The sequence below is a fragment of the Zootoca vivipara genome, chromosome 2, assembly GCF_963506605.1.
Source record: "Zootoca vivipara chromosome 2, rZooViv1.1, whole genome shotgun sequence".
NCBI lineage: Eukaryota > Metazoa > Chordata > Lepidosauria > Squamata > Lacertidae > Zootoca > Zootoca vivipara.
Genome location: NC_083277.1, coordinates 76,136,465 through 76,160,005, shown reverse-complemented (window position 1 = coordinate 76,160,005; position 23,541 = coordinate 76,136,465). Strand labels below are relative to the sequence as shown.

Here is a 23,541-nt window from a genome sequence, read left to right as displayed (position 1 = left end):
CTATGAGGTCTTCTGTTTTGTAGGAATCTGGAGTTGTACTCTTAAAATGTTTGTAAGAAGAACTGTTTTTTCTTTTAATTAGGATTCTTGGCAGTCTCTCCACAGAAGGTTCAAGAAGCTAATGACATCTCTTTCCTACACATGAGGAAACTGTAACTGGAAGAATGAAGGAAGATAAGGAGAACAGTAGGCCTGGACCAAAATTTCTCATTTGATGTAAAGGCAATAGGTACGGAAAGTGAAAAGATAATGATGGTTCTGGTAGACTCTGGGTCAGTGAAACAGGAGCTGTTGGGTCCAGAATCTGGACACAAAGAACTGCATCCTTGCTGCATTCAGCTGTGTCTTCTACTGTCACTGTAGCATTAAGAGTGATGCTGGATCAGGCCAATGGCTATGGAAATCCCACAAGCAGGACCTGAGCACAACAGCAACTGGTATTCAGAGGCATACTGCCTCTGACAGTGAAAAGAGAACATTGTGACATGGCAACCCTATAGGGAGGGCAGCAAAGGGCAAAACAATGTTGGGAAACTGAATTTCACTTACTGATCTGAACTATGGTAACCAGCCCATTCTTTGGCTGAAGGCTTCTACATGGACTTGAAAGTGCATAACTTTGATAGTACTGGAGGTGGATGAAAAGCTAGTCAATACGCAAGAACTCATACTACATTTCCTGCTGAACTGGTCTGTTATTTTGGGCAAGTCACTGGCCCTACATACAGTATACCTGAGAGACCGCATTGCTTTATAGAACTCCCAAATTTCTCAATCAACATATGGCAAAAATGAGGAAGAGAAAGCCCAATGCAATGCAAGTTACAGTGCTGATTAATGACACTAGGCTGAGTACTCTGTGTTGGGTCCAATAACAGAACCTATCCGCATGTTCAGAAAAAGCATGTGGTATGACTCTTTTGGGAACGTGCCACTTCAGAGAATTCCATGACTGAGTGCTCTCACCTGCCTGCAAAACTCTACTGTGTCTGGGTCTCTGAATGTAGCCTTCTCTCACACATACTGTACTATTTTTCCAGGTGTTGCCGCAATGTATGTAAACATGCCACCCCTCACCTTCCCTCTGAAGTGGTACAGTCCCAGCAGGGACTTTCTGAACATGTACAAACAGCACACAGAAACCAGGCAGGCAGGAGCTTGCATCATCCATCGTCTCTTTCTGTACCTGCTGAAGGAGTCCTGCTGCCACCCAGTTCGAGTTGCTCATTTTCCCAAGCAGGGCTTCTGTACTGTTAATAATTGGGAGGGGGAGATTAAAAACAGGCAGTGCTTCCCACAACTCAACCGCACCTGTAAAATCCCTGCTTGCCATATAGCTGTTATGCTCAGGGATGCTGCCAGAAAGCAAAAAAAAAGTGGCAAACGTATTGGTTCTCTAAAAACCATGGAAAAAGCAGCTTTCCCTTTTACCACCTCCTGTGACAGGCACCTGCTCTTCTCCGCAGAAGTCAGTGAATTTGCAGGATCTGGAATGTGGTTATGCAACCTTTCCACTCATCCATGCAGGGAGAGACAGCCGTCTCTGATTAATGGCTGCCCGGGAGATTTTGTGAGACGCACACAATTCCAAGGACTTGGCCCCTGCCCTTTCGGAGGACATCTCCTCCATCAGCAAAGCCCTTGCTGTCGAGCTCTCCTTGGCTTTTTTGCCTCTTAATTCTTACCTGCTAATTAGCTGGGGACTTCTCGACTTGTTTAAACTGCCTCGCTGCTGCTGCTGCTGCTGCTGCTGCCGCCTCTGAGTTAATGATCAACCCACTGTGTTCCAGCTGTAGAAGCACAGGCTTGTTTGTGTGTATGTGTGCAGAGGACTGCCTGGCCCACTCAGCTGTGTGCAAGTAAGTGTCTGTGAGCCAGGCCGGGCTCCGTTCCCTCGCTGCCATTCTCTCGCTGCTCTGTTTACTGCAGCCAGGCAGGCTATGTGCGAGTCCAAGCGGGAGTCAGATGAGTGTATTCACTCACAGTGCTCCAAAACAAGAGAATATGCATCCTAGGCAACTTCTGCCGGGGTGGCAGCAGGCCAGCTGTAGAGATTGCTAGATGGAAATGAATGGGCAGGGGGGCCAGCTGCAGGAAAGAAGAAACACCTTCACACACAGTAGGAAAATCCTGTGGGGAACAGAGAGCAGTGCAGGCCACAAACAGCAACTCAGCTGACTGAGCTTTGGCTGTAGGCCACCTCTCAGTCCGAGGCACTCCCCCAAAGCCTGTTTACTAACTGGCAAACCCTCAGTATGTTCCAGCAGCAGCACAATGTCCTGTGGGCAGCTTCATTTATTCTTATTAACAGGCATGGTCTGGAGGTTTATGACAGCCATGAGCAAACAGGCTTTGCTTTAAAAAGAAAAGATGCCCCGAAAAGTCTATAAACTGCGGTCTGTATTCCTGCCGCTATGCCTGACAGGTGGGGACATAAGCTCTCCCTAGAGGCTGATTTCTGAGCATTTGGTAATTACAGGTTTTTGCACCATAATAGCCCCAAATCAAAACAGATTTGATTGGGAAGGAGCACAAATTGTACCAGCGGAGGAGGGAGGTTTAATGTTTAATTCATGTTTATTAAATTTCACATCTTTATAATCATGCTGGGGGCGGCACAGGCGATGACTCCAAAAAGCAGCAGCCAGCCAGCCAAGCTTCTCAGATTTGATGGCAAGGCTTTCTCGTGGCCTAGCTGGCTCTCTTGGCAGTTTTGTGATAGTGTGTGTGGCTGTTCCGCTAGGTAGGTTTCCTCAAGGTGACCTGGAAAGGTTGAGAAGAAGGAATGGCATAACGGCATATCCCCCAGTTCTACCAGTCAGATCAGCAGAATCTGTTAGAATTCACTGGCTTCAGCATATTTGCCTTGCATCTTCTTCCCAAATTTGTCTTCCTGTTGCTAACAAATCTAATGTCAACAACATTTAACAAAGCTTAGCTTGCATGTTTTTAAGGGGTGGGATTTGTTAGCCTGACACCATTCTTTACTGTATGGTAGATAGAACTTTGAGAATGTTCAGTCAGTGCTAGCCGTAAAATGTCTGCTCTGCGAGCATGGCATAATGACTTCCACATCTAAAAAAGCAGAAAGATGGGACTTGTCCACACCTCCTTTTGCCCCACTGCCCACCCCAACCCCAGAAAACCCAATCATTGGTGCTAAATTGGAACAAATGACACTCAGGTTTTCTGTGGATTGCTGTTTGTTCTGATTCAGCACAAAAGAGTAGGTTTTCCAGGGGAAAGCAGTGAGGGAAAGGCCAAACTGCTCAGACCCATGCCTAGAAAGCATGGAACAAGCAGAAAACTGCTCAGATCCATGCTTCCTACGTAGGCATGGAACAAGCGGAAGTGTGGATGAGCCCATACAGGATTCCAAAATGCTTGTAGGCATGACCCTCATCAGCTGGGGTAGGTGGCTCCACAGCAGAGCATCTGCTTTGCATTGCATCTCAGGTTCAATCCCTGGCATCTCAATAGGGTTAGGTGCGAGGCACCCTGCATGAAATTTTCAAGGACCATAGCCACTACTCAGCCAAAGGCAGCTTCCCATGTTCCATGCAGGGATAGTACAGCCATCCCTTCCCCATCCAAGGCATTGCCTCCCACACTGGTGATTAGATTCCAAGTGTACCTGTTTTTAGCCAACAGATCCTCGAATGAATGCTCAGTGGACAAATCTAACTGAACATAGGAATCCACAATAGTAAGATATCATGATTGGGTCATTTAACCTCTGTTATGATACTAGAATTGTTTGTCACATAAAAGAACCAAGAGAAGGGCAGGTCAGGTTACAAAAGTTGACATTGCCCAGCAATTGAAGGAGGCTCTAGAGTTGGGTCAAAAAAACCTCAGGATAGTCAAGACAGGCAAGTTAGGATAGCCAGGATATGAATGTAGGTCAGTGTTTCTCAACCTTTTTTGGGCCAAGGCACACTTGTTCCATGAAAAAAATCATGAGGCACACCACCATTAAAAAAGTTTAAAAATTTAACTCTGTGCCGCCCTATATTGACTATATAATTATGACTGTAAGAAACACTTGCCAATTGCTGTGTTGGTTGCAATCTCCTGTAATAAGGCTTCACAAGCCGCTGATTTCTCTGCCAGCACAATCCTTTGCTCAGCAAGTTTCAGGTTGAGCTCATCCAGCCAGCTTCTTTAAGTTTGTCTAAAACCACCCTCCCGTGGTGGTGGCTGTTGAGAGCTGTGCTCGCCCCGCGTCGTGACCCGGCCGGCTTCCTTTCCGGCGGGTCAGTGTTGTTCATTGGCGGCCGCCAGGCACGTGACAATGCAAATCGCCCTTCTCGTCGCCGCCCGTCGCGGCACACCAGCCAGCGTCTCGCGGCACACTAGTGTGCCGCGGAACAGCGGTTGAGAAACGCTGATGTAGGTTGCCCCACAGGCCTATTTTCCTATTGTACAGTATGTACTTGGGCTCAAAAGAGACCTTGGCTATGCAGGCCGTATGCTGGGTAAAACTCTCATTTTAATTTAAACCTTCCAACTTACGAAGCTTGCGCTATTTCCTCAGAAGGCCTAATCTATCACTGTCACTTTTTCCTCCAGGTCAGCTGCAGTTACTTTTTGCCTCTTTAATCACCACCCACCGCTATCTATCCTATTCAGCTGTCCAGCAATCACTAGCAACAGCCATATAATATTCACGGCTTTTGCTTGCCTTCCAGTTTTACTTGCAAGCCTCCTTAGTCACAAGAATCTACATATTTCCTGGTCTTTGCCTTTACCATTTATTAATACACAATGCAATCTAAAAACTCATGTTTGCGGTCTTTTGACACTCCATTCTCATTATGAGGCCAGATCAATGTAGTCCTCTTTGTTGAGTTATTTATTGATCCTCCCTCGAATTCTCAGGCCTTCCATTTAATTTCATAGCTTGTGCCATCTGGTCACCTCACCTCTAATATGTTCCTCAACTAGCCCATCTCTGTGATCAATCTTTTTGTCCCATTTTCTCATCAACCCAGCATTACTGGGCTCAACACCAAATGGATATTTTTCCTTTATAGTTTTACTGAGATTGTTCCTTTTATTTCAAATGCTCTTGAGCTTTCCAAAAGTATTAACACATTATCCTAATATTTTTCTTTAAATTTATCTAGCACTGACATTCTTAATATCTCTCACTGATCTCCTTAGTCCTACAGCACTAGGCTGCCTCTATGCACAAAGCAATGGTTTTGTTTCAGACTTTTTCCATATAAGCTTCAAGGGGAGCATGTAGTATTTCATGCACACCAAAGGGCTCCTTTCGGGCCACTCGTCCCTCCACTGCCACCTCTGCCGCTCGCAAGGGCAGGCACAAGGAGCCGCAGTTGGAAGAGGTGCTGCGCTACGCTGTGCCACTCCCAACCGTGGCTCCTATGCCTGCTATTGTGAGTGGCAGAGGGACAAGCGGCCTGAAAGCAGCCCTTTTGGGGTGCTCCTTCCTCCTTCACCGGTTTGTGGTGTGGTGAATCCGCTTATACTCGAGTCAATAAGTTTTCCCAGTTTTTTGGGGGGGTGTAAAATTAGGTACCTCGGCTTATATTCGGGTCGGCTTATACTTGAGTATATAGGCAATTCCTTCTGGAGGTCCGTTCTTAACCTGAAACTGTTCTTAACCTGAGGTACCACTTTAGCTAATGGGACCTCCCGCCGCCGCGCAATTTCTGTTCTCATCCCGAAGTAAAGTTCTTAACCCAAGGTACTTTCTGCGTTAGCAGAGTCTGTAACCTGAAGCGTCTGTAACCCGAGGTGCCACTGTATAACACTTCCATTTTCCCTTCACTTTCAGACAGGTTTTAATACCGGTACCACCTAGTAAGAATGGTGATACATATTGTGTATGTTCAAGTGAGTTGAAACAGAGATCCAATTCATGTGATACTTTGTGTCACAATTTCATTCAAGTCCATTTTCCCTATGTTGCAGTACAGTGGTACCTCGGTTTATGAACACAACTGGTTCCGGAAGTCTGTTCATAAACTGAAGCGTTCATAAACTGAAACGAACTTTCCCATTGAAAGTAATGGAAAGTGGATTATTCCGTTCCAGATGGGTCCGCGGAGTACTCAACCTGAAGCATGCTTAACCCGAAGCATGGGTGTAATTGGTTCCGGAAGTCTGTTCATAAACTGAAGCGAACTTTCCCATTGAAAGTAATGGAAAATGAATTAATCCGTTCCAGATGGGTCTGCGGCGTTCGTAAACCGAAAATTCATAAACCGAGGTGTTCATAAACAGAGGTTCTACTGTACTTACAATGCTAGACTACTTTACTTGCAAGAGAAAGCTTTTTGTTTTTACATAAGCACTTGATTGTCAGAAGTGATTCAGAGTCCAGAACCCCTTTCATTCATCATTTCTTATTTCTGATCCATGGAATTTACAGAAATGTATCTGCTTATGAAACCCATAAGATAGATAACAGGGGCACATAGCTGCAGCTGAAAGACCCTATGATTCCTTTTTCATTTAGATAGTGATTGATATCAGCCTCTAAATAAAGCTGTCCACCAAGTTCTGGTTGATTAGGCATCTCACCTTCTATTTATCAAGTAACTATTTTTTAAAAAACAAACAAACAAACAAACAAGCCAAAACCTATTTTGAGTTTTTCTGAGATATTAAGGAAAGTGTTAGATATTAAGGTTTATGGTAGTTAGTGTGTACTGCAAAGTGTAATCTGTTGTGAAATTGGGTGTTGCCCGCCCCATAAGTGTAGAATCTTCCTTTCATGATTTCCCAGCATGGGGGCCTCATCTTAACTCTCATCCTAACCCTTTGCTCACTGTTGCAGTCCTGATCCAAATCTTCCCGTCTCCTGGTCTGTGCTGGCTATTTCTAAAAGTAAAATCCTGCACTTAATGGCAAACCACAAGACTCATTGTAACCTGTTCCTTTTTTTCTCCTGCTCCAGAGGCTAGGAACCGAACCAATGGCTTCAAGTTACAAGAAAGCAGATTCTGACTAAACATCAGAAAGAACTGTTTGGCAGTGAAACAGACTCCTTGGGGGGTGGGGGTGGATTCTCCTTCCTTGGAGGATTTTGGATAACCATCTGTCATGGTTGCTTTTGTTGAGTTTCCTGCTTTGCATGGGGTTGGACTAGATGACCCTTGGGTCCCTTGCAACTCTACAATTTTCTTATTCTTATTTTAATAAGCAAACACTACCATTCATTATTGGAAGGAAAGGGCATCTTACTTTTTCCTGTTACAGTGCCACACCCAAACCAAAAGAGTTTGAGAAGCAAAGTTTGCCTTTAACTTTCAGCCCCAACAAATGTTCTCCACCTAATAATAATAATAATAATAATAATAATAATAATAATAATAATAATAATTTATTATTTATACCCCACCCATCTGGCTGGGTTTCCCCAGCCACTCTGGGCGGCTTCCAACAGAAATATTAAAATACAATAATTCAATACTATTTAGCTAAAGCTTTCAATTTTGGCGACTAACCTGTGGCTCTCCAGGTGTGGCTGGACTGCAACTCCCATTATTCCTGACCATGCTGGCTGGAGCTGACAACATCTGGGGGCTCCCCGCTTTCAAATGCTGTCCTATGCACACTTGTGAGTAAGCACCTCAGAACTCAGTGGGACTTGCAACTGAGGAAGTCGGCATATGGCCTCAGCTGCAAAATGGTTAAATCTATTGACTTAGCCATAACAGGCTTTCACACCTGCTTCTGAATTTTGAATGCGTACAGAACCCTAATTGAGAAATATGCATAACTATTCTGTTTCAATGAATATTACTTAATGCACAATAAAGGTTCTATACAGCTGTTATAGCTACGAATTATCACTCATTCCATAGATAAAAAAATTACCGGAAGACTAAGGGAAAGTCTGTGTCATGTGGTACTGCCTCTCTAACCACCTTAATTGTGCGGGTCACAGCATAAACAGCAAGGGGGGGGGAAGAAGTCAATGAATCAGCATAGGGGACCTGAGGTGAACAGAACATATTAAATGTCAGCGTTTTAGTTCCAAGAGGTGTATTTATGGGCTGGGAGCCTGTAATAGGCTTGGCTGTTCTGATGTCTGCCCATTTAATATAGGATAAAGGTCTCTTCGGTGATCAGGCCTGCACTCAGCAGAACATTATCTTTCAGATTTTTAAGCAACCTTCCCTCTAATTTCACCACCACCCACACAATTCGATCTAGTCCTAATGCATCCTCTGTCCTACAGCTCTCTCCTCCCATTTGAACTTTATAAAAGAATGGAAAATCTTCACCGAAAACCTAATTGTTCTCTCCTGGGGCAGAAATGGTTGCTATTAACCTTCGTCTCTTGATTCTTTGAAGGGTCTCAATTGAGCAGTTTAAATGCAGCTAATCAGGGTGATAGGAAACCATCTCTTGGTTGCCAGTAACTGCAATGGGTTGTTGCTTCCTGAACAGAGCACCGTCTCTTGTTTTCCATTCGCTTCCTCTCCCAACCCAGTGCCTTCCATTTATTTTACTCCCTGCAATTTCCCCCAAGGTTATCCTTAAGCAGTCTCACATCTAGAAGGATGGGGGAGGAGGACATAGAAAACAATCCTGGCCTCTCACCATGTTAGCTAACGCAGGCAAAAATAGTAAACAATGTCAATAACTGTATAAACATAAGATAATGCAGCAACGCTGAGAGTCACTCCCACAGCATCCCTGGCAACTATGCCATTACCTACCAATCACAAAACTGCACACTGCCCCCAAATTATCCATGCAGGAATGCATGATGACATCATGGAAACATTATCTCTAAACCTTATTGCATGGTGATCACACTCCCTTGAAGAGCCCACGGCACCTTGTCTATCAGATCCTCCCATGGCTCAGTGTGTAGCACTACAGCAACTTATGCTTGCCGCCACAAGTTCCAGAGCTCTCCATAGAAAGAGGCTTGAACCGCCGCCCCTCCCACAGTCAGGGTTGCCATATTCCCAAAAGTGAAAATCCGGGCAAAGTTGTTGACCAGCTTTTCTCTTTAAAAAATCTCCCTAGTTGTCATACTCTGGGCTTCCCCAGATATTTTACCAATTCGGCAAAAACCTCTTTGACAAAGCTAGATCCAGAGCGGGAGGGTGGGGTGGAGAGGAAGTGCCATTCAAATGAGAATAAACAAGCCTATTCCATAGACCGGTAGGCCTATCTGCATGTAAAATCCACAGCTAGTCTTTCCACTCCAGCCAAGGGCCTGGGTCCCTTTGCTTTGCAGGCCCTACCTATACATTTGAATGCTCACAGATCTAGAATCATAGAGTTGGAAGAGACCACAAGGGCCATACAGTCCAACCCCCTGCCAAGCAGGAAACACCATCAAAGCATTCCTGACATATGGCCGTCAAGCCTCCGCTTAAAGACCTCCAAACAAGGAGAGACTACCACATTCCTTGGTAGCAAATTCCACTGCCAAACAGCTCTTACTGTCAGGAAGTTCTTCCTAATGTTTAGGTGGAATCGTCTTTCTTGTAGCTTGAAACCATTGCACCGTGTCCGCTTCTCTGGAGCAGCAGAAAACAACCTTTCTCCCTCCTCTATATGACATCCTTTTATATATTTGAACATGGCTATCATATCACCCCTTAACCTTCTCTTCTCCAGGCTAAACATACCCAGCTCCCTAAGCCGTTCCTCATAAGGCATCGATTCCAGGCCTTTGACCATCTGTGGGTTCAGGGAGTGGTGTTGCTCCATGTCTCTTAATATGTAAAATCTGAGCTACCTGTTCTTGGTGTTTTATTCTGACTGTCTCCTGAGTCGAATGAGTTGTGTAGATAAGGCATGGGATTGTATTGTCAGTAGAAATAGTAACTGGCGTTTAAAGCTCTTTTTTAAATTCCTTTTTTTAAAGAAAAAGAAAACAAAATGGCACAGGCATAGATGAGGGGCATCTTACTGCTTACTGTCTGTGATGGTATAAACACCATGCACAAGCAGTGCGCAACATCAGTGTAACATTTGTCACAGTAGATGCACTTGCTGGGGTGAAAAATGCTGTTTCTTAAGCAAAGCCGTTTCAGTGCTGGGAAACCCTGATTTCCCCCACAACTCAGTTGGGGGAAAGACTTTTTTATATGTGCTGTAACAAGTGCACATTCATTGCACTGCAAAATGATGATCACCTGGAAAGGTCCATGGAGCCTTGCATTATTAGGCAGTAAGACAGCCCGTCCAGTTAAATTAGAACCAGTCTGAGTTTAATGATGAGCAAAAGCCTGGGAATTATAGGCAGAGCTTGATGATTAATACCTGGAAGCATAAATCTTTTCCCCACTTCCCTTTTCATTTGAAAGTTTTGCTTCTCTCTCATTATTTAAAGCAAGAATTCAGTTCTTTAGCAACTTCCGCTGAGCTCTCAGCATCCTCTTAATCACATCTTTTAAAAGATGCTAAACAATGAAAGTATTACTTAGCTATTTTTCTTCCCCTTCTTACTGCAAACTGTGCATTGCAAAGGATGCAGGTGCTTCTATTGTTAAATGGGTTCCTTCTTTTAATTCATGCTTTCATATTATGACATCATTTTAAGCCACAGACAAAGCCCCAAAAGATGCCTAGACTGGACAGTTAAGATACAGTGGTAAAAAGATGCAGAGGCTTTCATCTTCATAACCCTGGTTCCAATCCAAACCTGGTTGGATAGCGGATATCACTTTTTAAAGTATCCTTCATTCTGCATGAAATAGAGAATTGGATATACTGTACAAGCATTAAGTTCTGGGCCCCCACACACATAAGTGAAATTGCCTCAAGTGGGGAGCAACCTCTAAACACCCTCTCTGCCACTCTCTCTTCAATCCATGCCCCAAACACTGTATTCATAAACATTCACAACCAGAATTAAAGCTTGGGGCCAGCTGGACGCTGAAGGACAAGTAGAAAAATGGCTGCTGTTGCTGTGCTACCATGCATGCCAGTTGTTAGGTGGGGAAGCTGGGCAGCATAAGCAAAGCCCTGGCATGCCTCTTTGGGGCTTCCTCTGCCCATAAGTGCCAAGTTTCAGATTGAAAAATCCGGCATCAGCAGCGCCGCGGCACCGGAAGTCGCTTCTACGCACTTCTAGACATGCGTAGAAGCGACTTCCGGTGCCGCTGTGCCCATTTCCAAAATGTCCGCAGCGCCAGAAGTCGCTTCTGTGCATTTCCAGACATGCGTAGAAGCGACTTCTGGCGCTGTGGTCATTTTGGAAATGGGCACAGTGGCATCGGAAGTCGCTTCTACGCATGTCCGGAAGTGCGTAGAAGTGACTTCCGGTGTCGGCACAGCACCAGAAGAACATGGCCGCCGGCAGGAGCTCCATAACCCAGGGGAATACGGGGTATTTTGCTATTTGGGACACCTGCGGGAAACGGTAAGAAAATAACTTTTCCTGGGAAAAACAGGGTACTTGGCAGCTATGCCTCTGCCCTCACTGAGATCCTCTTCAGGCTTTGGGGAAGGTCTTCTCATGAAGAGGGCTTAATTCATCTGAGGGCTCTCCTCTGGATCCCCTCACCATTTGAATTTAGATGTGCGGTGATGACAGATGGGGCCTTTTCAATTGTGGTGCCCTGTGTATGGAATGCCCTCCCCAGGGAGGCTCACCTGGTGACAACTGTAGTAGTAGAAGTAGTAGTAGTAGTAGTAGTAAATGGAAAAATTGAGTCTCTGTAGTAGGGCCTGCAGTATATTGGTATATTTCTCTCTCTCTCTCTCGCTGGTGATCCAGACAGCTTATATTTTGACAGAAGAAATAATATTCTATTGAGAATGAGCTTTCCCCCACTTTCTCTCAACTTCATAAAGTTTTGCGAAAAAGAAAAGAAAAACAACCTCCTTCTTCAAAACTTGAGAGTTTGCATTCTTTGACAGCTTGGGATGGCAGTAATAACAGGTATCCTTTGCACATCCAAAATAACAATTCCACTGCTCCTTTTTGTTCATGAAAACACTCTAAACTGTAAAACAGCTAGAGCTGGGCATGTGGAAAATGATGACTCAAATATTCCATCAATTAACCCTAGGTGTGGCAACACGCTTTAACCACTAAACCAAAGTGCAGTATCATATAAACACGATGAACAGATTTCAACACTGCAGTATTCCACCCATGCAACATTTTCTTGTTGCATATGATGATCTTTTTATATTTAAAAGCCAGGATAATAATGCTAAGTACAAAGTTGGATATTGTCAGCTAAAATGTGTGAACATGATTCCGGTCTATTTAATAAAATTCATTACCTTTTGATCTGGGGCTTTATACAGTGCCCACCATGCCATCCCACTAGTGTTTTGATTTGTGCCCCAAAGACACTTTCTTCCTTTCAACACTTTCCACGGCTTTCTGCGGTGAATGCACAAAGGAAAAAACATAATGGGGTTTCTATGCTACCCACTCACTAACCAGCAACCACGCCTTGTTGAATCACTTGCTTCCAGCCACTGCTAGAAAGAATGATGCTTAATTGCAAATGGCACAATATCATTCACATTACTCAACATATATAACAACATCAGGAAAGCAGGATGTAAATACTCAGATTATTCTAGAAGATTGCTGTTGCTTTCTGGTAGGGTGGAATCAAGATACCACAGGATGTGAACTATTTCAATACTTTTATGGAGATCTTCAAGAGAATGACACACACTATTCTATATGTGAGACACAGAGTGGTGTATAAGTACTTTGGATGTGTTGGGTAAAGCAAATTTACTGTAAAGAAACGAACAAATCCAACCTGCTTGGCTTATTTGCAGGACACTTGTTTGCAAGTAAATAAGGAAATGTAGCACCGTACATAGATCATTCAATGATATCTGCTGAAAGTTGCTGCCACCTCCAAACTGACATGCATTCACCCTTGTACTTTGATCTCTACAACAGCACTCCTTACATTTTGCGCGATAGTTGATGTATGTTTGCACTCTGCATCAGCAAACAATTGATACTGCATATAGCTGAAGCTCAGCAAATTGCTTGTGCAGCCCATGCCTTATCCCAAGTCCAGCCCCTGATTAGTGTTCCACTTCCATGTTTCTTTATGCAAAAATTGGTACTTCTTTAAAGAAGTACTAACTTTCTAACAACATTAATTCCCTTGGTCAGGACAAATATTTGCACATATCTGGCATCTAACATTCCTCCTCCACTTGTAATAGCTTTACCACTTTTTAAAAAAAATGTATTAGATTTATACTCTGTTCTGACTCCAGAGTGCTCACAGTAAGAGCTGTATGGTTCCCAAGTGATCACCCCTTTAGGCAGTAGCATAGTGAGAAAATTCTAAAGTGCAGGCATCCTTCCTGACAACCTCCATAGTCATGCCTTTTCTAAGATAATACAATAAAAATGAACTTTTGACCAAGGCAGACAGTATGGCTTCAATACCATGGTAACCTTTCCCTCACCACTCTGTCCTCCCTATACCACTTACATCCAACTCGAAGACTTACCGGTATGTTTTACTCAAAGGCTTTCTCACTACTTTTGGATGGTCATAATAAAAGGGGTTTTGGAATTTTTCAAAACAAAAGCAGCAGTGTAATACTTAGCCATGCACACTCATGAAAGCTCCTCCTCCTCTGGTCAGCTTGTCTGGTGATTTTCTTTCTGAGAAAATCTTATATTCCAAACAAAAGGATTGGAATAAAGAACTAGAGATCTCAGTTTCAACCACACAGTGGGAAACTGTTTTAACTGATATAACAAGGGTTATCTTTAAATAAGGGTTATCTAAGGTATCTAACTGCTGGAGATGTAATAGGGATAATGCTTCTCTAAAACATATGTTTTTTCATTGTCTTATAGTGAAAGATTTTTGGCAGAAGGTAACTGAAACTAATAACAGAACTGTACGGAACAACCTTGCATTTACAGAGCAAAATATCCTCTTGAATTATATAGCCAGCACATGGAACCTTACAAAAGGACTATACAAGTGGACTTTTTGTGCCCTTACCACAGCAAAAAGACCAATACTGGAGAATTGGAAAAATAAAAATGCAGCTCCCTTCTATGATTGGATGGAAGACTTATGAAAACTCGCAACATACGAATAACTTGCATATGAACGCAGACTTGCCATGGACAAATTCAATGATATTTGGAATCCATTCTTACAAATACTGTAATAGGTTAAGATCTGGTGAAGTACAATAACTTTGTAAAATAATTAAACAAACAAGCTGTCACAGGAGCGCTGGCGGCTACTCTAGAGTAACGACTCTTCGACACGCTGCCTTTTCATGCTTTTATTATGTGCAGACTATTTACAGTGCAGAAGCTGTACAACGTACATGTTCTCAGTCTGGGTCAGTACCCCGGAATGCTGATTCCCGCGTCTTTTTCCAACAAAGTAGTCTGGGAATCCCCAATCTCCGCCCCCGTTTCTTCTTGCGCAGCTCCGGAACTGGAGGGAGGGGTCTCCTAGCCGTGTTTTCCTTCCTCCCCTTTTCCCTCTCCCTTCTTTCCTCTCCCGGGCGGAGCAGGGGCTCTGTGACCCTGTCAGAGCCCTGCCCTCTACTTCCTGCTTCCCCGCTAGACTCATCCCCTTCCCCGCTCCCGCTTGTGCTCGGGGAAGAACTGGTTGTCAAGATGGGAGGGGGTAGTCTATAGCTCCTGTCCCTCGCACAAACAAACAAATTTCCCAGGTTCAAACCCTGGTGTCGCAAGATAAGGCTGGGGAAAACTCCTGCCTGAAACTGCAGACAGTCTCCACCAGTTAGTTTAGAAAGTACTGTGACTGATATACCAATGGTCTGTCTTGATAGGAGGCAGCTTCCTGTGTTGTTTATTTGATATGCAAGAAATCAGCAAATAGCACTCTTGGAAACTTCACCATCATCCCCGCTGTGAAATGCATGGGTCATGTTTCGTCCCTGCCTGCCACTGCATCCAGACAACTTAGTTTCCCATGCCGTCAGACCATTCCCTAGGCCAGTGCCAATTTAATGCTTACCTTGCACATGAAGCATTCTCACTCATTCGTTGCAAAGATTCAGGTAATTATTTTATACATTAAAATTAGGTAGCCCCTGAAAGTAATGCTTCTCTTGGAAATCTATCACATTTTCCTGTTGTTCAACTGTCAACATCTTGTTACTGGCAATGTCTTCTCCCCTCCCCAGCTGATGCGTTTGGTATGCTGCATGGTATGTGGCTGGGCCAGTTCATTGCCTATTTATTTATTTTTTGTTTTTTTTTAAATAAATTTTTATTAATTTTCCAATTAAAACCAATTATATCACATTCATTATTTCAAATTATACACATATATATCAATCAAACCGAATGTTATGCCAAATCATCTAGAAATTTTTTTGGGGTTCCCATGCTTCAAGAAATTGGGGATTCCTCGCAACCGTCCACTGCCGTCTTTTTTCTAAAGTTCAAATCGTCTCTCCAAGTTCATAATAATCCAGATCTTTCCCTTACAGTCACATAGATGTTTTCCACTTTCAACCGATTGTTTCCCAGCTGCTGAGATAAATATCAAACAAGGTTTCACAGATGTTCTTTCTCCTGTGTGGGTTAATCAGTCCAGCCTCCCCATAAATCTTCTTGGTCTGGAGCTCCCTGTTGCGTCGTCAACACGAAGCAGCGCCATCTTAAAAAGCTCAAATCACTTTCGTTTTCTCTCATAACCATGTAAATTAACGATCTTTGTAAAATTTACAGCTTTTCCAGGCAGAAGACCCAAACATCAAACCATAAACTCTTGGTAAATTAATGGATCTCCTTGCCCTATAGCTGAACTTAGCTTCAGGTCGCTGCTCCAATTCAAAGTGCGTCACAGCTCATAAATCCTCCGAACGCGTCCAGGCACTCCTTCCGTCCAACTAGAGGGGGGCTTTTCTCGTCGGCAACTCTATTTATTTTGTAGTGACATCGGCAGAAAAAGGTGGCAGAACTACCCAGCTGTGCTCATTAATGTTGAAAGGTCCCCCCCCCCAAGTGATGGTTGAACATCTTTAGTCTTTGGAGACTAAATGCTCTCTCACCATGCCGCCTAAGATGGTGAATGCTCATGTAACCTATTAAAAATGAAACAAATTGGGAGCACAAGGAAGGCTAGGTAGCATTTTGCTTTAATGCCACCTCCAGCCAACCTATTTACTGAGCTTCATCCTGATTTACTTGCACAAAGCTTACATGGAGTGGGGGTTAGATTATATCCAACCTTTATTGAGCATCTGTTCCAATTTGCTTAAAACATGGTAATATGACAATGAACATCCATCCTGCATTTGTCCTCATTCACATGTGCAGTGGGGTGTTTACGTGTCTTATCTACCATCCGTTCATCCCACAGTTTTCAATGTATTTCCTCTCCACTTTCCAAACGGCAAAAAAACCAAAAAAACCAAAACAAAAACCCCCCCAGCTCTTTTGAAAAGTGGATTTGTTGTGCCAGGGAGACAGAGCACTTTAATTCACTTTAAATGTGTAAACTTAGTTCCAGTATGACTTGAATCCCTCTTGCAAAAGTCTGACAGCCAGGAGGCACCCCTCTTCTTTGGTCTCATTTCAGGATGTGCAAGTGGAAAGTGGTCCATCAGCTCCACACTCCCGATTCCGGGGGTGGGGAGGATCTACTGATCCTTTGCTTGAAGCATACATTCTTCTACCACAGCAAGACTGCCTCCCTTGCCTCAACTGTTATGGGCCCGAGTCCTTTTCAATGTGCATTCATGAGGCAATCCTGTTTTCCATACTACTGGCATGTGCAAATGTTTTAGCAAAGTCACACTGCTTCATTTCCAGTCAGTACATATCCCATAATTTCCTGTTGAAATCCTGCACTGCAAAAGTTTTGGCTTATTTTCGTCCCAGTTTCGCTGTACAATAGCCGCTTCACACAGCAATAGTGTGATAGCATCACAAAACTATCAAAGAACAAACTGAAGCAGAACAAGCCCACCAGTAATGGTGTCAAGAACATTTTGCAGAATACACAACATGGCCTTATGTCTGGCTGATACACCACTGGTGTTGAATCAACCGTAGAGGACTATTCTGCAAAAGGTAAAATGTGGTTGGGGCAAACTTCAATAGGTTTTAAGAAATGCAATGAACTAATAGAACATCCCTGTCTTCAACTTGGATCCTGACAAACATTATTTCACCCCTACCTCTAATTTGTGCAGCTGTCAATATTTCCATCACGACGTGTCACAAATTTGGGTCAATTCCAGATAACCTGCTTATTGAGCATTCATTCTGATTTGTTTGCAGGGACGTTAGATGACGTCATCCCACACTTTTGAGTGCATCTCCCATCACTTTCCTTATTGCAAAAAAAATCCCATCTTTAGGGGGAAACAGGTTTGTTGTGCAAAAGCTCCCAGTCAGACTTTACTACACAGCCTCAGTTTGCTGGTATGTGACTGAATCCAACCCAAAAAAAGCACCAGTCTGGAAGCGCCTTTGGAGCATTTTATTTACAGCCAAAGCTTTGAAAACACAAATATCAGCAGATGCTTACCTTAGTTCTGCTCTTCTTTTCTGTTATCTTCACTGTTTAACCATCCATGTTTTGCTCCACATTTGCTAAGAGGTCAGTCTCAGAGATCAGATACTTCAAACTGAGAGCGACTCCCGGAGACTGATTGGCTGAAAAGTCTGGAATGGAAGGCTTGCAAAGAAGGCATTATGAAGGAGAGAGAGAAAATCTTGCTGAGCCTGTTTGAGCACAAGCTCTGCTGGAAACATTCCCTCACCTGTGCTGATGCAATTGAAAGATGTTTACGTGTGGATCCTAAGAGGCTGTGTCCCTGCCGTACATGCAAATGATTGCTTCTTGCTGAGAAGGTGCACCTTAAACCAAATGTTTCGCTTGGGTTAGAATGCTATACACACTTGTTTGGAGGAAACCCCACTGAACTCAAGAACTTGATTTTGAGAAGGCATGCATAGGTTTGCACCACATATCTACATATGATGACAGCATCAAGCAACTAAGAAATGTGTAAAACAAATTGCTCTGGCAAACAAGGAAACAACAACAATTGCTAGAGCAGGCATCCCCAAACTTTGGCCCTCCAGATGTTTTGGACTACAATTCCCATCTTCCCTGACCACTGGTCCTGTTAGCTAGGAATCATGGGAGTTGTAGGCCAAAACATATGGAGGGCCAAAGTTTGGGGATGCCTGTGTTAGAGCATGAGACTCTTAATGTCAGGGTTGTGGGTTTGAACCCCACCTTGGGCAAAAGATTCCTGCACTGCAGGGGGTTGGACTAGATGATCCTCGTGGTCCCTTCCAACTCTATGATTCTATGATTCAGTTGTACATGCTTCGACTGAATTATAGTAAGGCATTGAAACTAGTTAGTCATACCAGTTCTGTTTTCTTCCTATACACATCTCCATGATCCAGCACTTTCATGTTCCGCATTTGGAACTTTTCTTCTCATTTTGTAAGTAGCTGAATTTCCGATGCAGCAATGCACATATTTCAGTGTCAATTAACCCATTTTGCTCTCAAACTCACTGGGAGCAGATATACAACAAGGAGGATGTTTTCCCTGAGGCTTCTATCAACCCTGCTCCTTTTATTCAGCCAAGACCAAAGGGTGACACCTTACTCATTTGAGAAATGTGAGGTGCATGAAATCTGGGGGAACAGAACAAAAGTTCTGTGCTACAACAGGAACTTGAAAAACGTCCCAACCCACCTACCTGGCAAAGTTGATGCGTTGGACTTGTCTGAGAATAAAATTAGAAGTCTGGGGAGGACTGACTTCAGAAACTTGAGTCACCTTCAAGTTCTGAACATTTCTCAGAACAAAATAGAACACATCGAAGGAGGTGCTTTCATACACACAAGCTGCCTGGAGTTCTTGAACCTCACTGCAAACCAACTGACTCTTCTCTCCAGCTCCATGTTTGATGGGCTTACAAATCTCAGGATCTTGATGCTTGGCAACAATCAAATACTCAAGATTGAACCTTATGCCTTTGCCCATTTGGAGAAATTAAAGGTAATGGATTTATCTTCAAACAGATTGTATACCATGAATGCTATGCATGCTGTGTTTAAAGTGGAATCCTTGGAGGAACTGCACATCAAAGACAATGGTCTGCAGAATTTCTCAACCGAACAGATCATTAGTGTACCTGAGCAGCTTCGTGAACTGGATGCATCTCACAACCCAATTTCTCTCATTGATGTTACAACCTCAGTTTTACAAAGCCTTTCTTCACTTGATTTATCCTTCTCTATCCCTAAGATCTCCATTATATGGTTGATACAAGACCCTTGCTTCTTAAAAGGCTTAAAGACATTATTTTTAGGAGGTATAGCTATGAAGCCATCAGCTATCTCAGAGGTGATCCAAATGATCAATTGCACCTGGCTAGAGGCTATCCACCTAAACCAGTTACACCTGACTGAGTCAGATGGACTCATAGAGCAGGTATGTCTAAGCCATGGAAATGTTGAGACTCTTAACTTACAGCACAATTCGTTCACAAGTGTTAATGAAGGAGCCTTTGAAAACTGCACACATCTAAGGTACCTGAATATGGCATTTAACAAGCTGAAAGTGCTGCCAATGACACTGTTTCAGTCCTTGCATTCTTTGAAACTTCTTTCTTTGGCAAACAACGAGTTCACAATGGTGCCAAACGCTACCTCTAACATGGCATCATTAGAATGCCTGGATCTTAGTTTTAACAAAATCTATAGAATTCTTCCAGATGACTTTGCCCATCTAAATAATTTGAAGAGTCTCTATGCCACTGGAAACCGTATCTCTCATGTCCATTCAAATATCTTCGGTGACCTGCACAGCTTGCAAGAACTGCATCTTGAAATAAATATTTTGACAGAAATCAATGAACCTTTCCCAGGAAGCTTAAAGAATCTGGAAACCCTGATACTAAGGCAAAATAAACTGGATTCGATAACAAAAGACGTTTTTAAGAATCTTACTTCTCTGCTGGTTCTTAACCTGGCAGACAATCAGATTGCTGCTATAGAACCTGGAGCCTTTGAAGGTTTGAGTAACCTGCAGAGCCTTGTTCTTGGTAGCAACAAGATCAGCAAAGACACTTTCCAGGAAGGGCTATTTCAAGGTTTAAGCTCTTTAGTAGACCTAGACCTTTTTAACAATTATATCAGTTACAAGTCCTCCAAAATGCTTGCCAATCCTCCCTTTAAACTGCTGAAGTCCTTAAAGAAATTTAATGTAAACAGCCAACGTCATAACGGACTTGAACATTTTCCAGTTAACTTCTTACAAGGACTGGAGTCCATTGTGCAAATCCATGCAGGCAACTTGGCAATATCTTTTTTGGATCCCAAGACTTTTGAATACACCCCTACGCTTGAAGAGCTTGATTTGAGTGATAATTCTCTTAACAATGTTAGCAATATGCTCTTCTGGCCTGTACCAAACCTGACGGAGCTGCACCTCAATAAAAATGGACTAAATTCACTCAGCTTTGTTTCCCATGGCAACCTTTCCAAGTTAACTCTTTTCAGAGGAGCTGGAAACCAAATAGATGTTATCACAAAAGAACAAATAAGAGCTTTGCCTGCCCTTCTTTTTCTAGATCTCAGGCAAAATACGTTTGCCTGTTCCTGTAGTAATGAAATGTTCCTCAACTGGTCACTAAAGGATCCCAAAACTCAGGTGCTCCATTTCTACCAATATATCTGTGCTTCCCCTTCAGCACAAAAGGGGCAGAAATTGTGGACCTTTGAGACGTCTTCTTGCATCATTGACTTTGGCTTTATCCTGTATATCACAAACACATCTGCAGCTATTTTACTGATGCTCGTCTGCTTCATTTATCAGTGGAGGTTGCACATGATCTACAGTTACCACCTACTACTTGCGTACTTCATTGACAAGAGGGAAAAAAGGAAGAAGCGAGCCATGGGTTATGCTTATGACGCTTTCCTTTCTTACAACACACACAATGAAGAGTGGGTGATAAATGACCTCCTGCCAGTGCTGGAAAACCAGTATCATTGGAAGCTCTGTCTTCATCACCGAGACTTTGAGCCAGGACGGTCCATCCTGGAAAATATTGTAAACAACATCTACGCAAGCAGGAAAACCATTTGTATCATAAGTCGCCACTACCTGGAAAGTGAGTGGTGCTCCAAGGAGATTCAGGTGGCCAGCTTTCGCCTTTTTGATGAAAACAAGGATGTCTTGATTCTCATTTTTCTGGAGGACATTCCTAGTGAGTACCTATCACCCTACCACAGAATGAGAAAACTTATTAGGAAGAAGACATACCTCAAATGGCCCCAGGATGAGAAGGAAGTTGCATTGTTTTGGCAAAAGCTCGATATGGCTATGAAGACAGGTGAAGGAAAAGAAGAGGAACACCCCATTTTGCCTAGATTTGCTCCGGATGAAGTGCCATAAAGGAAGTATTCTGTGGGGGGAAATGCCTTCTATGTATATTATGCCTCATTCGGCACAACACTTTATACAGTGGCATTACAAACAGATCACAACAATAGCCACTGACACTGACAAGCCACCATTCTGTCCCCATCAGGTATGTTTTACAGGGCCAGTTGCGATGAAACTTTTTTTCCATGGAATAATAGATGTGGGGGAAAATATAGTTGGAGAGCGTGACATTCAGTGGTGGTGAGGGCAGGATACTAGATTCCTGCAAATCCAAACTTGCAATCTGATCCTATGCATACTTACTTAGAAGCAATTGCTACTATGTTCAATGGTCTTACTCCCATGTAGTTTGCATAGGATTACATGCTGCAACCCTGTCATAGCTGTCAAGTTCTTCCTTTTTTTAAGGGAAATTCCCTTATGCTGAATAGGCTTCCTCGCAAGAAAAGGGAAAACTTGACAGCTATGAATCCTGTGCATCTGAGTGTAATCCCCATGAACACAGTGGGACTTACTTCTGAGTAAACCTCCACATCTCTGGACGGGCAGGCGAGGAAAGGACATGTGTAGCAATAGTCTGGCGACTGTAGGTGGTGGGTAAATAATATTGAAACAATGACACTCCTAAACTGCCATCATACCATATGTTCCAAGACCATATTTTGTTCTAAAAGGAGACCCACCCACAGATACTCACGAAAGATTGAAAGTAGAATAAAATGGGAACTTGTTACAAAAGAATCACATTGCCAGCCAGCATGACAATGCCAAGATAAAATTAACAAAATACTTTCTGTTCCTGTACGGCATTATGATCTACAGAAGGGCATATACTTCAGCTTTTTATAAACCTTTTACTAAAGTTATATCTTCAAAAATATTTGGCTGCATGCACCTTTATTTACCAAAGTCTGCTGCTGTTCTTGTTGTTCTCTTCTGTTGAGAGATGAATGTGCCGCGCAATTAATTCTCAAGCATACTACCATGTTCTCCTTCCCTCCTCTTGTCATCTCAGGTGAGTGTCATTTCCCCCCAGCTATGGCAATAGTGCCGCCTGCTTTAAAGATAATTGCATGGGATCCATCATGAAGCGCTCTAGAGTAGAAGCAATCCTGAAAAAGGAACATCCAGATGTAATTGTGATACAAAAGATGCAAGCGGGGCGTAGAAAGGTAAAACATCTCAAGGGCAAATGGTTAGGCAACTAAACCTATGCTCTGGGGTCTTCCAAAACAAGGGGGGTGGCAATATTGATTGGAAAAAGAAACTTTGGCTAAGAGTCATAAAAGTTACCTATTTGGATCTAACAATAATTCCTAATCAGCAGGGATAAAAGAAGGGTAAAAAAACTCATGCGACTTTCTGCTTATTTGGGTATATATATAGCATATGATCTGTTGTTTCTGGGGGCAGAAAATAGGTCTAGTTGAACCATATGCACTACAAAGCACTTATTTCAAGGTGCTTTGGGAATAAATTCAAGCTGATTGCACAGCTCCTGGTCTATGGAATTCTCCTCGCACCATAGGAGCCAACTCCTAGGGGGCCAAGGTCCCTTCAGCCCCCCCCAATAAAATATTTGAGGGGGCCGCCCCCCAAGGTTGATGGACATTGCCATTCAAATAGTGTGGGTGTGGCCCATCATGTGATTGATTATGCGGGACGGGGCTTACCTCTCCCCCCATATGTTGTTCAAGTAGGGACCCCTTCTTCCCACAAAGGTGCATCTGGCACAGTCATTATATAGTTTGAAAACTATCTATGCTGAAGATGCACTACTTTATCTTGGCCTCTGACACTTGAGATACAGAACGTGTTTTCAGCACCCACCCTCTTCCTGTATCTGTAATTTGTTTCAACTCTTTTTAATATTGAATTTTAAATTGTTGCAACCCACCCTGGGACCTGCTGGGGGAAGGGCAGGTAATAACAACTGCTGCTGCTGAATGATTTTGCTGTTTCATATTAACTTTTACCAGTTTCATTTCTGTGTAATGCTTTCTGTTTAACTTGTGCTGCATTTTAAAAGTTTTGAGCCTCTTTGTCTGTTTCCTTAAAGACATGACTCCCAAACTATGGGCTGGGGCAGACCATAATGGGAATCTCTGGCGCAACATGCACTACAACTGACAGGCATGAGGGAATCCTAGAAATCACCAGAGGGCAGGAC

The 23,541-nt window shown here is 43.2% G+C and overlaps 2 protein-coding genes across 3 annotated transcripts in view; one reads left to right on the top strand and one right to left on the bottom strand.

Annotated features, from left to right (window-relative positions):
* Nucleotides 1–17,717, bottom strand: part of ARHGEF37 (Rho guanine nucleotide exchange factor 37) — a 47,807-nt gene extending 30,090 nt beyond the window's left edge. Inside the window, exon 1 of one of the 2 annotated variants that reach the window (XM_035105244.2) lies at nt 17,481–17,717. The gene's annotated coding sequence lies outside the window, so the exon portion shown is untranslated. Of the gene's footprint in view, nt 1–1,685; nt 3,039–17,480 lie in introns of those variants that run through there. The other variant, XM_035105242.2, reaches the window with a different exon arrangement.
* A 585-nt stretch (nt 17,718–18,302) lies between these two features.
* LOC118080279 (toll-like receptor 13) lies at nt 18,303–22,882 on the top strand. The gene has a single exon (XM_060271708.1). It carries the CDS (start codon nt 18,441–18,443, stop codon nt 21,378–21,380), a length of 2,940 nt encoding a protein of 979 aa, XP_060127691.1. The 5' UTR covers nt 18,303–18,440; the 3' UTR covers nt 21,381–22,882.
* Nucleotides 22,883–23,541: the final 659 nt, after the last annotated feature.